General features: G+C 51.3%; 1 protein-coding gene across 3 annotated transcripts in view; it reads right to left on the bottom strand.

Annotated features, from left to right (window-relative positions):
- CEP295 (centrosomal protein 295) overlaps positions 1–16,231 on the bottom strand; it is a 90,281-nt gene that overhangs the window by 46,557 nt on the left and 27,493 nt on the right. For all 3 annotated transcript variants that reach the window (XM_069759228.1, XM_069759227.1, XM_069759229.1), the window contains exons 4-5: positions 10,777–10,901; positions 8,730–8,823 (exon numbers count right to left, since the gene is read on the bottom strand). In XM_069759228.1, coding sequence (XP_069615329.1) covers positions 8,730–8,823; positions 10,777–10,901 — 219 coding nt within the window. The remainder of the gene's footprint in view (positions 1–8,729; positions 8,824–10,776; positions 10,902–16,231) is intronic.

Genomic DNA, 16,231 nt, shown 5'->3' on the forward strand with positions numbered 1-16,231 from the left:
CAAAAAAGGAATCCGTCTTCCGGAAAGAGGACGTTCTGTCCAGATAAATCCTCACTGCCCTGACGAGGTCTAGCTTGTTCAACGATCGCTCCAGAGGATGAGTCGGAGCTGGACAAAAGGAAGGTAGAACGATGTCCTCGTTGAGGTGGAAGGTGGAAACCACCTTAGGAAGAAAAGAAGGTGGGGTTCGGAAGACCACCTTGTCCTGGTGAATGACCAAAAACGGAGGGCGGCAAGACAGTGCCGCCAGCTCGGAAACGCGGCGAATGGACGTGATGGCCACAAGAAAAGCCACCTTCCAAGATAAAACTGATAAAGGAATCTCCCTAAGAGGTTCAAAGGGAGAAACCTTTAAAACGTCCAGTACCAGGTTTAGGTCCCATGCCTCCACAGGGGCCCTGTACGGCGGGACGGCATGGGCTACCCCCTGAAAGAAGGTCTTAACCTGTGGCCGAGAGGCCAAGGTCTTCTGAAAGAGGATGGAAAGCGCCGAGACCTGACCCTTCAGGGAACTAAGAGCCAGGCCCGAATCCAGCCCTGCCTGAAGGAAGGCCAAAAGAGAAGGCAGGGAAAAAACCATATGCGGAACGCGGTTGGACTCGCACCAACGGAAGTAGGCCTTCCAGGTGCGGTAGTAGATCCTGGAAGAAGAAGGCTTCCGAGCCTGAATCATGGTGTGAATCACCCGGTCCGAAAGGCCGGACGCTCTTAGAACCGCGGTCTCAACAGCCACGCCGTTAAACTGAGCGACCGAGAATTCGGGTGGCAGATCGGACCCTGGGACAGCAGATCGGGCCTGTCTGGAAGGCGCCAGGGAGCGTCCGCGAGAAGGTTGACGAGCTCCGCGAACCAAGCTCTCCTGGGCCAATCCGGGGCGATCAGAATGACCGGCACCCCTTCCGCTTTGATCTTCTTCAAAAGTTTGGGAAGTAATGGAAGGGGTGGGAACAGGTAGGGCAGCTCGAACTGTGACCAGGGAATGGCCAGAGCATCGACGCCCACTGCGAGAGGATCGCGGGACCTGGAGACGAACCGCGGAACCTTCCTGTTGATTCGAGACGCCGTGAGATCCACATCCGGAGTTCCCCATCGAAGACAAATCTGATGGAAGACCTCCGGATGCAAGGACCATTCCCCTGCCGCGAGACCCTCGCGGCTGAGGAAGTCTGCGGCCCAGTTTTCCACGCCAGGGATATGCACCGCGGATATCACCGGAACCGTTGCCTCTGCCCAAAGGAGGATCTTGGATACCTCGGCAAGGGCCAAGGAGCTCCGAGTCCCCCCCTGATGGTTGACATATGCCACAGCCGTGGCGTTGTCCGTCTGGACCCGGACTGGAAGGCCCCTGAGGATCCTTTCCCAATGGCGGAGGGACAGAAAGATGGCCCGAATTTCGAGGACGTTGATCGGCAGAGAAGACTCCTGCGGCGACCAACGGCCCTGAACCGTCAGGTGGCGAAAAACCGCACCCCAGCCGATCAGGCTGGCGTCCGTTGTCACCACCTGCCAGTGAACCGGAAGGAAGGACCTGCCCTGGGAGATGAGAGGTGACGTCAGCCACCAGTTGAGAGACCGCTTGACCCGAAAGGAGAGTCTGATCGGCCGATCCAGGGAGAAGACCGACCTGTCCCACTGAGACAGAATGGCTTGCTGAAGGGGTCGAGAATGGAATTGTGCGAAGGGAATCGCTTCCAAGGTAGCTACCATCCTCCCCAGAACCTTCATGGCCGATCGGAGGGAGGGAGGCCGAGGACCCTGGAGCAAGCGTATGTCCCGACAAAGGGTGGATCTCTTGTCCTTGGGAAGGAAGACTCTGGACTGATGAGTGTCGAAAAGCATGCCCAGAAAGATGATGCGCTGAGAAGGAATAAGGCAGGACTTCTTCCGGTTGACCAGCCACCCGAAACGGGATAACGTGTCGAGAACTATGGACAGGCTTTCGTGGGCCTGAGCAAAGGACGGAGCCTTGATGAGGATGTCGTCGAGGTATGGAAACAGGACCAAGCCTCTGACTCTCAAGATGGCCATCAGTGCCGCCATGATTTTCGTGAACACCCTTGGCGCGGTTGCGAGGCCGAACGGCAGGGCGACGAACTGAAAATGATCTTGTTGCACTGCGAAGCGCAGGAAACGGTGATGTCCGGGAAATATCGGAACATGTAGGTAGGCGTCCTGGATATCTATAGAGCATAGAAATTCCTGAGCCTCCATGGAAGCAATTACTGAACGAAGGGATTCCATCCTGAAGTGTCTCAGGTGAACCCTCCTGTTCAGCAATTTGAGGTCCAGAATGGGACGAACCTTGCCGTCTTTTTTCGGTACCACAAAGAGGTTCGAGTAGAAGCCCGTGTACCGTTCCTTTTCTGGGACGGGAACGATTACCCCGGATTTGAGCAGAGAAGCGATGGCTGCGAAGAAGCCCGGAACCAGAGCGGGATCTTTTGGAGGACAGGATTGGAAGAAACGATCCCTGGGTCGGGAGGCGAACTCTATCTTGTATCCCGAGGATACAACTTCCCTGACCCATGCATCCTCCACTGCGGAAATCCAGACGTCCCTGAAACGGAGAAGACGGCCCCCCAACCTGGGAGTTGGGCTGGAGTCTTGCCAAGAGTCATGCGGAGGTGGATCTTCCAGTCCTGGGCCTGGACGATCTACCCTGGGAAAAGCGAGGACGCCAGGACGGAGTGGGCCTGAAGGACACCGCCTTCTTCTCTTGACGTGCCTGTGGCCTCTGTTGCTGCTGGGAAAAGGAGTTCGACGCAGCGAAGCGCCGAAAAGGCCGAAAAGAGCGAAACTGTCGTCTAGGAGGAGGGCGACGAGGTTTAGCCTGGGGGAGAAGAGAACTTGTACCCCCGGTGGCGTCCTTAATGATTTGGTCCAGCTGGGAACCAAAGAGACGAGAGCCCTGGAAGGGCAGACTAGTGAGGGACTTTTTGGAGGACAAGTCCGCCTGCCAGGCCTTGAGCCAAACGGTCCGGCGGATGGCAACGGCATTGCTGGAAGCCTGAGCCGCACAAGACGCGACATCCAGGGAGGCGGAAACCAGGTATTCACCAGCGTGGGAAATCTGGTTGGCAAGTTCCGCCAATTGCGCAGGAGGTGCCCCGTCAAGGATACCTCGCCGTAGATCCTTGGCCCATTTTGAGATGGATTTTGAAGCCCAGGTGGAAGCAAAGGCTGGGCATAGCGCTGCTGAAGCCGCTTCAAAGGCAGATTTTGCGAAGGATTCTATAACTCTGTCGTTAGAATCCTTCAGAGACGCTCCGCCGGACAGTGGAAGCACCGTGTTGGTGGACAGCCTGGAAACAGGGGGATCCACCGAGGGAGAGACCGTCCAATTGGCGGTAAGTTCTGGTGAAAACGGATATAACACCCCCAGGCGTTTTCCCCTCTGAAAACGTCTGGTTGGATTCTCTCTCTCTCTGGACAAGATTTCCTCGAATTCCGGATGAGGAGCGAAAAATTTAGAAGGTGGTTTGGCCCGTCTAAACGAAACCGCCTGATCTGCGAGTTCCGTAGAGGGATCCTTGATGCCACAGGTTTGGTTTATTGCCCCAATGAGGTTCTGGACTGTCTCACTCATGGTGGCGATTTGGTTAGGATCCAGCTCCGAAATATCCTCCGAGGGCGCATCAGATAATGCCTCGCCTGACTCAGGGGAGGAGGATCGGTGGGACACCAACCGCAGGGGAGGGCCGAGCGGCGAGATGGAGCGCGAAGAGGACTCAGACCGACGTTCCTGTCTGGACCTTTTGTGGCTTATCAAGGAGGGCTCGGGCGGCGGTTCCTGCGACCCGCTGGCCACTGCAGGGGTCTGCAGGGGTAACCGATCCAGCGCGGACACTAGGGTTTGAGATACCCGTGTTAAATCGGCCACCGATTGTGACAGAGAGGCGGCCCAGCCTGGGATGGGGGGATCACTCTCGGGCGGAACAGCCGGGGGATCCTGGGCGGTGGGAACAATTGGGTTGCTGCAGGACTGACACAGCGGGGAGGACTGACCTGAGGGAAGTTTGCTGTTACAGGACGAACATGCAAAGTACGTGACTAAGGCAGTAGATGAAGAAGTAGGGGGGCGAGAGCGGCCCCCTTTAGAGGTAGACATTTTGAGGGACCCTGAAGATGCCAGTGGGTTAGGGGACAGTGGGCAGAGGGGGGTGTCAGTCTGCAGTGCAGCTACTCACGGACCCGGTCCTGGGAGATGTCCCACTTGTCGATGAAGTGCCCTGAGGAGCTGAATTCAGCGCAGATAGAGCTGCCCACAGAGGATGCGTACGAAGGTGCGGGTGCGCTTGCGAGGGCTGGTGCTGCTGCCGGTACAAAGCGGTGCTCACACCAGACGAGTGTCCCAGGAGGAAGGGGGCGGAGCCAGACGCAGGGGCGCCGGTAGGCAGGGCACAGTAAGTCGGGCGGGAAAAAGCCCGCCCGCAGAGCCGGAAGTGAGGGGCCCGAAAACCGGAAGTAGGCCCCGACAGAAGCCGGGGCCTAAATTAGGGGCCGGCGGCCGAGGAAAGGAGCCAAGGCGCCGGAATAGAGCGCCCTAAGAGACAGCTAGCGGCGCGGTCGCCCACCAGGCTGCGCCGCTGAGGGGCGCCCAGAGAAAGACCTCCTGCGGCGCCGGGGCAGAGCGCCGCAGGGAGAAGCGGCGCGACAGCCTGCAGGGCTGCCGCACTGTGGATGGTGCCCCATGAAGAGCCGCAGCACCGAGTGGTGCGCCGCAGGGGGGAACGTATGGCAGCCCAACGTGCAGGCATACAGAAGAACGGCGCAGCAGCCTGTAAGGGCCCAGCGCCGGAAAGAAGGCAGAGGGCCCCCGTATCTGAATTGGGGGAAGAGGTGCTGTGGGGGAAGAAAGCGCACCTACGGATGTCGCAGCGCGACACAACAATCCCGGCCGCGTCACTGTATGGACGCATCATGGTGTTGACAGGTATGAAAGGAGGCTGGGAGCCCCTAACAAGACCCCCCCCTATAAAAGATGTGGGATGGGACTGGGGAAAATACTCACCTAAAACATCCCACGCCGAAACTAACCTGACAGGAAGGGTATGAGACGTCCAGGGAGCTGATGGACGTCCTCGTCTCCGCAACCGACAGGCTCTGGTGGGCGAGTGGGTGGGGGACGGAGCCAGGACCGGACTTCTGAGCACGCTTGTGTGCTAGGATCTTGGTCCTGGAGAGGGATCTATGAGGATACGGGGTGGCAGTACACGCCGTACTCATAGTCCGCTTGTGGGACTACAGGTGTGACTGCTCACCCTGTATCCCTCCGGAAAAACCTGAAAAAAAAACGACGCACATTGAGGTAGATAAGGGTCTAATGAAAGACCCGTGTCCACCTCCTACTGACACTAAGCTAAACTGAAGAGTATAATGCCAGTCGGTGGGGTGTACACTGCAGAGGAGGAGCTAACTTTTTTATTTGCATAGTGTCAGCCTCCTAGTGGCAGCAGCATACACCCCATGGTTCCTGTGTCCCCCAATGAGAGGCGATAAAGAAAAATCCGCAAAATTAATGAACATGCTGCATTTTTTACTGCGATGCGTTTTTTTCGCGGAAAAAAACGCATCATGTGCACAAAAATTGCAGAATTCATTCTAAATGATGGGGTGCATAATGTAGGCTGTTTTTTTGCGGTTTTATAGCGTTTTTATAGCGAAAAACCCGAAACAACCGCGAAAAATCAGCAACGTGTGCACACAGCCTAAGGGTCTGTTACCGAAATCCCGCGTCGCTGATTGGTCGCACCTGGCCGGCCTCGACCAATCAGCGTTCATAATTTAACTACATACATATACTAGAACGAGAATAACATGGAGGACAGTCTGCGAGGGCGAGAATAACATGGAGGACAGTCTGCGAGGGCGAGAATTAAATGGAGGACAGTCTGCGAGGGCGAGAATAACATGGAGGACAGTCTGCGAGGGCGAGAATAACATGGAGGACAGTCTGCGAGGGCGAGAATAACGGAGGACAGTCTGCGAGGGCGAGAATAACATGGAAGACAGTGTCTGAGGTAGAGAATAACATGAAGAACAGTCTGTGAGGGAGAGAATAACATGGAGGACAGAGTGCGAGGGAGAGAATAACATGGAGAACAGTCTGTGAGGGAGAGAATAACATGGAGAACAGTCTGTGATGGAGAGAATAACATGGAGGACAGTGTCTGCGGTAGAGAATAACATGGAGAACAGTCTGTGAGGGAGAGAATAACATGGAGAACAGTCTGTGATGGAGAGAATAACATGGAGGACAGTGTCTGCGGTAGAGAATAACATGGAGGACAGTGTGTGAGGGAGAGAATAACATGAAGGACAGAGTGAGGGAGAGAAAATCATGGAGAACAGTGTGAGGGACAGAATAACATGGAGGACAGTCTGTGAGGGAGAGAACAATACGGAGGACAGTGTGTAAGGGAGAGAATAAAACTTTTCCCCATTTTTAAGTTTATCATATGGTAAAATAAATGGAGTCTTTGAAAACTATAAATCATCCTGTAGAAAACAAGCTGTCATACAGCGATAGATGACTAATAAAGTTTTGACTCTGACAGGAGAAAAACAATGGCAGTGTGTCCAATGGGTTATAACAAATGTAAGCACCAATGTTTATATGAATACTAGATGGTGGCCCAATTCCAACGCATCGGGTATCTACTATATAATCGTCTAATTCTGTCCGTTTGTCTGTAATGGAAATCTCGCGTCGCTGATTGGTCTCGCCAGCTGCCCGCGATCAGCGACTGGCGCAGTCCGGCCGCGAATTGGCGTGGGATTTGAACCACGCTTCGCTGATTGATTGTGGCCAGCCGGGCACGATCAATCAGCGATATTGGCGCGGGATTTAAACACCGCTTCACTGATAAGGTATATATTTTAACCAGGAAAATCCTGTGTATTAACTGCATTAGTCTTAAATCTTCATAAATAAACTACATACATATTCTAGAATACCCAGTGCGTTGGAATCGGGCTACCATCTAGTGAGTGAGTGAGTGTGACAAATTATATATGTATATATACACACACAAACATATGTATATACCGTATTTTTCAGATTATAAGATGCACTTTTGTTCCACCAAATTTGGGGGGTGCGTCTTAGAATCCGAATCTGTGTGCTGTAATGTAGAGGGGGGGGAGCAGCTGTCAGGGGGCTGGGGTGGGCTGGCTGCGGGCTGCAGAGACAGCGGGAGGTCGCTTACGCCCACTCATTAGCCTCATGTAATATTCACTGCACCAGCTGTCCATCACCTCGGTGCTGAAGCCCGCCGAGTTGGTTGACAGGGGAGCGGAGTATATTGCATGTGCCTGCACCCTCCCCCCCTCCAATCATGGATATGGCCCTCCCTGTCACTCTATATTCCCCATAGTGCCAGCAGCACTGGGGGGGCCATATAGTGACTGGGGGGGGCATGTGCCAGCACAAGGATGGGGATTATATAGATACCAGGATGAGGGCCATATATATGATTTGTAAGTTGGACACTGGCATTATAAGACAGGCCCCCATGTAACATAAAAAAAAAATTGTCTCTTTTTCTTCACCAAATTTGGGTGTGCGTCTTATAATCAGGCGAGTCTTATAAAGCGAAAAATACGGTACATACACACACTTATGTATTTGAATCAAACGCTTTTTCTCAGTACAAAGATATGGACATTAAAATAAAAATTGGGCATAAACGTCCAGAAACTCTAACTATAAAATGATTTAACACATGCAGTGAACAGTATAAAAGACAATGAATATTGAACCCCTGACACCCTGTTTTTCGGTTGCTGTACCTCCCTCCAAAATAAAAAAAACAACACAGCTCACCACGAATACTACAAGTCCTAACTCAGCTCCAGGTATAAACAAAAATAAATTATGATTTACACTAAAAAGAGAATTTAAGAAAAAAAAAAAAAAAAAAGACCGGAAAAACAAAAATTGCTCACATGTTCAAAGGGAACCTTTCACCCCCAAAATGGAAGTTGAGCTAAGCCCACCGGCATCAGGGGCTTATCTACAGCATTCTGTAATGCATTCTGTAATGCTGTAGATAAGCCCCTGATGTATCCTGAAAGATGAGAAAGAGGTTAGATTATACTCACCAAGGGGCGGTCCGGTCCGGTCCGATGGGCGTTGCGGTCCGGGGCCTCCCATCTTCTTACGATGACGTCCTCTTCTTGTAGTCACGCTGTGGCTCCGATGCAGGCGTACTGTCTGCCCTGTTGAGGGAAAGCTCAGAGAGGCCCGGCGCCTGCGCACTGCAGTACTTTGCTCTGCCCTCAACAGGGCAAATCAGTACGCCTGCACTGGAGCCGCAGCATGAAGACAAGAAGAGGACGTCATCGTAAGAAGATGGGAGGCCCCGGACCGCGACTCCCATCGGACCGGACCGCCCCTGTGTGAGTATAATCTAACCTCTTTCTCATCTTTCAGGATACATTGGGGGCTTATCTACAGCATTACAGAATGCATTACAGAATGCTGTGGATAAGCCCCTGATGCCGGTGGGCTTAGCTCAACTTCCATTTTGGGGGTGAAAGGTTCCCTTTAAGAGGTTCAAGGTTTGTATTAGAGTAACACAAATAATTACCAAACTGCTCTTACTCAGTAGTAAAAAACAAAACAAAAACCAAAGTATAGAATAATAAAAAGCACAAACACGAGCCCCATTATCTCTCTGCTAAATGTGGTCTGATTATTCAGGAGGTTTTTTCAGTTCTGGTTTTACCTGCAGCGGATCTGGCGGAGGAGGGGGGAGTCCGGCTATTTTGGCTGCACGCTCCTTCTCGATGCCGAGAGCCTTTTTCCGCGCCCTGATGTGCCTGAGAGAAGGCAGAGGACAGGATTAGGACACGGCGCGGAGGCTCCTGCTATTCTCCTAGTCACAACTATACATGAAGGCCGCTGACACTAATAGGCCTTAAATTACCGCCTCCCATAAATAGCCCCGCTTGGCCTTTTACAGCCTCGTTTCCCGGCATATTCAACGTGGTCACAAATCGGCTGAGAAAGAGCGCGATAGTAAAAAGCGCTACAAGCTCTCCTGTCAGACCGTGAGAAGGAGCTCACTGACAGATTCTCAGTTAACTCACTCTCCAGCCGGCAATAGACTATGCAACACAGGCTACAGAAAGCAAATGGTGCAAGGTTTTTGATGAAACAATTGCAATAAATAACTCCAACTAAATACATTTACAGTAAGTAATGTGTCCCCAAAGGTGGACAATCCTGCGGCGTTTTAGCCCTGAGCTGCATTAACAATTTTTCAGGCTTCAGAGCTGTACTCTCCCAGAGTCCCTTACCTGCTCAATGTCTGGAATACGTGTTCTAGCTGATATGCATTCTAGATAATGAGACGTCGTAAAGCAGCCGGCTGTATATGAGCCCCAATGATCGGCCACATGACGGTAAGACCCCAGAACAAGGCGCTGCTCTGACTACAGCTCCGGATCACAACCAGATAAGGAACTTCATTAACTGGATGAAGTGTAGGCGGCGGTAGGGATTCCCATCCTGGACAGGGCGAGACCCCCTACCAGGGTGGATTTGATTTAAATCTAACTGATTTAAATCACGATTTAAATCACTAGTCAGTAAGGCTTGATTTAAATCAGTGATTTAAATCAAAGTTTCTACCTAACTGAATTTGACTCCGCAGAGGTCCCAGCCTCTTCTTCACGGCAAAAATGTTACAACATGAACAGAGTTGAGAAAAAGACCTTAATCCCATTGTTCTACAAACCTATGAATACAGAATTAACCCCTTCAGTGCCAAGTCCAAGAAGTTAGACAATATATTTCTGATTGTTTGGAGTAGAATAGATCTGCACAACACAAGAAGAATGTGAATCTAAGTGTGAGGAGGAGGAAGGGCAAGCAGACAAGAAAATGAAAGTGAAACTTTGAGCACAATACTGCAGCATAGCCACAGACAGACAAGTCTGGATCTGTTTGTGTGTACGATCTGAGGTTTATTACATTCTTTCCTTATAATGGCAGCAGGCCGTAAAAGAGACCCAGTTTGGGAATATTTTAATGAAGCTCCTTCGCCTATCGGTAAGGCAGGCATGCGTGCAAAATGCAAACGATGCAACAAAGAGATGCATGGCCTGGTGGCGCGAATGAGGCAACATGATGAGAAGTGACTCATCTTCATCACCGCACTTCTCATGATGTTGCCTCATTCGCGCCACCAGGCCATGCATCTCTTTGTTGCATCGTTTGCATTTTGCACGCATGCCTGCCTTACCGATAGGCGAAGGAGCTTCATTAAAATTGGACTTGGCACTGAAGGGGTTGATTCTGTATTCATAGGTTTGTAGAACAATAGGATTAAGGTCTTTTTCTCAACTCTGTTCATGTTGTAACATTTTTGCCGTGAAGAAGAGGCTGGGACCTCTGCGGAGTCAAATTCAGTTTTGAGAACTGCGTAAGTAAAGCGAGCGTCTGTGATAATATAGGAGAGAAACTGCCCACTAATCCTACAGAAACCTCTGGAAGAGCATGGCATTGTGAATGTTACACATATACAGCCTTTATTTTACTGAGTTAAACAACCCAGCTTTATCTCATGATGGAAGAACCTTTGGATGGTAAAATATTTTCCTCAAAAAGCAGTTTATTGGAAAAAATCCGATTTAAATAAAAAAAATCCGATTTTTTTTATTTTTTAAAAAAATACATTGATTTTTATCCACCCTGCCCCCTACTGGCGTCATACCATCTGATATAGGTGCAAGGGTCCACAGCACAAGGAGGGTGCGGGGGGCACTCACCAGGACTGCGCCCTCAGCTGCTTCTCTTTGTGTTGTTTTAACTCTTTCAATGCCTCTCGGTGTCTCTTCTCGGCTTTTTCTTTATTTGCAGCATTTTTCATTTCGATCGCCTTCACATCGGGCTCCTTGACGGGAAGAAGAAAAAAAAACAAAACAAAAAAAGCAAAATTAAATAAAGAACATTGACCCCTAACTGACCGGGCGATTTTATTATTTTTTTTTCCCACTCTTCCAAGATCCATAATTGGTTTTTTTTCTGTCCCTATAGTTGTAGGACGAATTGTACTTTTGAATGACCCTGTCCAATTTACCATGTAAATGTACTGAAAAATGGGAGGAAAAATAAATTCCAAGTGTGGTGAAAGAGAGAAAAAAAACGCAATTCTGCAATTGTTTTTTTGGGTTTTCTCATTTACCATGTTCACTACGTGGTAAAACTAACCTGGCAAAAGGAAATATGATTCTCCAGGTCAGTACGAGTATGCAGATACCAAACATGCATCGTTTTTGTTTTGTTTTTTTTATTTAAGTGGTGAAAAAAACATTTCTGAAATTTGTAAAAAAAATAAAATAAAATTTAGCGCTTGTCGCCATTTTCTGAGTACTATGTACACCAAAAATCAGGGTGTCCTATTAACGCCGGCTAAACCTTGGGGATATTGATAATTGCTCAGGTCATTTGTCTGTAATGTGGACAACCCCTTTAATAGTCAGAAAATCAGATGCCGGATTAATGTAATTGTGCACCAGACAAGGTGTCCCAGCATCAGAATATTCCTGACACAACTGGGAGATATTATATCCAAAACTAAAACACAAAAGCTTCCTTTCCTTCCATCCCTGGAGCGAGAAAAGGAGATTTTTGTGTACTCACTGTAAAATCTCTTTCTCTTAGCCTCTAATTGGGGGACACAGGACCATGGGTGTTCTGCTGCTGTCCACTAGGAGGCGGCACTATGCATAATCTGAAAAAGATTAACCGTGGCTCCTCCTCTGCAGTATACACCCCTGGACGGCGTCAGCCTTCTCCAATTTTGTGCAAAAGCAGTAGGAGGAACGTAACATGAATAACATAACCATGTCTATAGGAAGGCAACTATGTATGAGCTCAAGAAAACAATATGAGAAGTCAACAGTAACAACGGCCCGGAAGGGCAACGGGGTGGGAGCTGTGTCCCCCAAATAGAGGCTAAGAGAAAGAGATTTTACGGTGAGTACACAAAAATCTCCTTTACTCTGTGGCCTCATTGGGAAACACAGGACCATGGGACGTCCCAAAGCAGTCCCTGGGTGGGAAGCAATGGACAAATATTGTGCAGACAGGCCCCTACACTTGCAGAACACATCTACCCAGGCTCGCGTACGCTGAGGACTGGGTATGAACCCTGTAGCGTTTAGTAAACGTGTGTAGGCTAGTCCAAGTGGCCGCCTTACACACTTCTTGTGCCGAAGCCTGGTGCCGAATGGCCCAGGAGGCCCCTACCGCCAGTGTAGTGTGCGCCGTAATACCGGCTGGAAGAGGAGAATTCTTAATGCGGTAGGCCTCTTGTATGGTGGATTTGATCCACCTGGCAAGGGTAGCCACCTTCCGGAAGAAGGAAAAGAGAATCAGACCTCCGGAAGGAGACAGTCCTAGACACATATATACGCAATGCCCTGACATGGTCAAGCGTATGCAGAGCCTTCTCCACTATGAACCGGGATCGGACAAGGGGATGGCAGTGAAATTTCCTCATTGAGGTGGAAGTTGGACACAACCTTCGGAAGGAAGGATGGGACCGTACAGAGAACTACCTTCTCCTGGTGAAAAAAAACAGGAAGGGCCGTCTGCAGGAGTGCCGTCAGTTCAGACACCCTGCGTAGCGAGGTGATTGCCACCAGGAAAACCACCTTCTGGGAGAGAAGGCGGAGCGGGACCTCCCTAAGGGGCTCGAAGGGTGGTTCCTGCAATGCTGTCAGGACCAGGTTGAGGTCCCACGTTTCTAGTGGTCATCTGTAGGGGGGAACCAACCGGGAAACCCCCTGAAGAAAAGTCCTTACTTGCGGCTTGGTAGCAATGCGCCTTTGAAAAAGCACTGAGAGGGCTGACACCTGGCTCTTAAGCAAGCCCAGGGACAGCCTGGCCTCCAGACCAGATTGGAGAAAACCAAGTAGTTTGGGGAGGGAATAAGGGAATGGGGTCTGGCCACGAGATTTGCACCAAGTAAAGAAAGCTTTCCAGGTACGGTAAAAAAATCTTGGCAGAGGCTGGCTTCCGTGCCCTGATCATGGTCCTAATGACGTCCGGCGAGAGCCCTGCCTGGGTTAGAACCAAGGTTTCAAGCGCAACGCCATCAAATTGAGGGCCCCTGATTTCTGGGTGTAGAACGGGCCTTGTGATAGAAGATCCGGGCGGTCGGGGAGGTGCCAGGGGGCGTCTGCTGTAAGTTGTACGATGTCGGCGTACCATGAATGTCTGGGCCAGTCCGGTGCAATTAGGATGGTTGGAACTTCCTCTTGCTTGATCTTCCTCACCACTCTGGATATCAGGGGGAGAGGTGGAAAAATGTACAGAAGCTGGAACTGGGTCCAGTCCTGAACCAGAGCGTCTGCTCCGAGCGACCGCGGATCGTGTGTTCTGGCCATGAAGTTGGAGACCTTGGTATTGAAGTGGGATGCCATTAGGTCCACATCCAAGGTCCCCTAGCGATGGCAGATCTGGCGAAATATTTCAGGATGGAGAGACCACTCTCCCGAATCTAGTCCTTGTCGGCTGAAGAAGTCTGCTTCCCAGTTGTCCACACCTGGAATGTGGACCGCCGAGAGAACCGACCCTGTGCCCTCCGCCCAGTGACACTTATCGCATCGCCTGGGTACTGCGTGTCCCCTCTTGGTGATTCACATATGCCACAGCCGTGGCATTGTCCGACTGTATTCTGATGTGAGAGGCTGCCAGTAAGTGATGGAAGGCCCTCAATGCCAGTAGGATGGCACCAATTTCCAGGATGTTGATGGGCATGGTCGCTTCCACTGGGGACCACTTGCCCTGTGGTGTAGGTGCACTGCACCCCACCGGTCAGGCTCGCATCGGTGGTCAGAACCTTCCATTGACCTGCGAGAAAGGATTTCGCCTTTGCTAGCGAGGTTGGCTTGAGCCACCAGTGCAGGGACCTCCTGGTTGACGATGTTAGCCGGAACTCCCCTGTCGAGAGAGAAAGGGTTCTTGTCCCAGGACTTGAGAATGGCTAGTTGGAGAGGCCTGAGGTGAAACTGGGCAAAAAGGACCGCTTCTATTGCTGCCCCCATCCTGCCGAGGACTCTCATGGCAAACCGGAGAGATCGAGGGGGTTTGCTGAGGAGAGTGCGAACTCCTAGGCGGAGAGCCAGTGCCTTGTCCTTGGGAAGGAGCACTAGACCCCTGGAGGTGTTGAATAGCATTCCCAGGAAGGTCAGAGACTGACTCGGGGTTGGTGATGACTTTTGTAGGTTGACTAACCAGCCCATGCGACTCGGTGTCGATTGTGATTGAAACGCTGAGCTCTCAGTCCTTGAAGGTGGGAGCCATGATAAGTAGATCGTCCAGGAATGGAACAACTACTATGCCTCTGGAGTGCAGGACGTCCATGGTGGCTGCCATGACTTTGGTAAACACTCTGGGAGCCGTGGCAAGTCCGAACGGGAGAGCCACGAACTGGTAGTGGTCCTGGTCGATTGCGAATCTGAGAAACCTCTGATGGGAAGGTGCAATCAGTATATGCAGGTATGCGTCTTGTATGTCTATGGAGGCGAGATATTCTCCATTCTCCATGGACGCAATGATGGACCGAAGGGACTCCATGCGGAAGTGACGGACCCGTACATATTTGTTGGGCTGTTTTAGGTCCAGTATGGGCCACACGCTGTCTCCTTTCTTGGGGAATAGATTGGAGTAGAACCCTCGGAAGCGCTCGGCCGTGGGGACCGGTACTATGACTCCTGCTTGAAAAAGCGAGGAGACTGTTAGTCGGAAGGCACGAGCCTTGGCTGGTGGTTTTGGGGGGACAGAGAGGAAGAATCGGTCTGGTAAGTTGGAGGTGAACTCTATCTTGTATCCGGAGGACACTAGTTCCCTGACCCACCTGTCTTCTGTAATAGGCAGCCAGACTTGATGAAAGAGCAAAAGTCGCCGCCTACGGGTGTGGTGTCTTCCGGAGTCCGTGAGTCATGATGAAGAGAAAGTCTGAGATTTTCCTCCTCTGGGCTTAGGTTGGCCTGCTTTTGACTGCCAGGTCTTGTCCGACCTTTGCGTCGATCGTGAGTTGTCCCTGCGTGGGGAAAGGTTACGATTTTGTGCTGGACGCGAGACCGACCGGCCCGAGGAGTTCCGAAAGGATCGGAATCGAGTTTGGTTACGCTTCTTGTAAGTGCGTTTAGGTTTCAGTTGGGGGAAGAGAGGTACTCTTACCCCAGGTGGCGTTGGATATCATTGTGTCCAACTGTTCACTGAAAAGTCGCCCACTGAGGTAGGGGAGGTGCGTGAGGGACTTCTTTGAGGCTGCGTCCGCTTTCCATTCCCGCAGCCAGAGGATACGTCGAATTGTGATAGCGTTTGATGCTATCCCCGCTACACCCCTTGCTGAATCCAGAGCTGCATGAAGCATGTAATCTGCTATGACTGCTATTTGAACCGCTTGGTCCGACAGCTGCTTGGAGGCCAGCTTGTAAATTTTTGCCCAGCCCAAACTGAAGCGAATGAGGGAGCCAGGGATGCCCCCGCAGCCTCGAAAATTGAACGAGCCATGCGTTCTACCTGCCGGTCTGTTGTGTCCCTGAGGGTTGAGCTATCTGGCAGTGAAAGGAGGGTCTGTGCTGCTAGTCTAGAGACTGGGGGATCCACTTCGGGTGGGTCTGTCCATTCCTTGGTATCTTTCTGCGGTAAGGGGTACCTTGCCTCCAGATATTTGCGATTAGCGATTTTTTTTCCTCAGGCTGTGAGAGCTGCTTTTTAAAGGGCCACTGTCACCCCCCCTCCAGCCGTTATAAACTAAAAGAGCCACCTTGTGCAGCAGTAATGCTGCATTGTAACAAGGTGGCTCTTTTAGTTTTTTGTTCATGTATTCCCAAAATAAAGCGCTTTGAAACTTATCCAAAATACCTCTCTTTGTCCATGGAGGCGGGTCCTCACTCCCCAGCTTGAACCGGTACTCTGCCGTCACTCACATCTTCAGGGGCTTTCGGCACCGCCCCCCTCCGCGCTTTTTTCGCTTCAAAACCAGCGCCTGCGCTGTGTACAACAGTGTGGGGCAGTAAGCTCTGGCCGTCTGGCGTCCCAGCCAGGCTTGCAGACTGCGCCTGTGCGGGCAGTGCGGCCGCCCACCTTGGGAATCCCAGCCCCGCAGTGTGTTATGCAGAGTGCGGGGCTGGGATTCATAGGCAGGGCAGCCGCACAGGCGCAGTGTGCAAGCCTGGCTGGGACGTCAGACGGCCAGAGCTTACT

The sequence above is a fragment of the Ranitomeya imitator genome, chromosome 3, assembly GCF_032444005.1.
Source record: "Ranitomeya imitator isolate aRanImi1 chromosome 3, aRanImi1.pri, whole genome shotgun sequence".
NCBI lineage: Eukaryota > Metazoa > Chordata > Amphibia > Anura > Dendrobatidae > Ranitomeya > Ranitomeya imitator.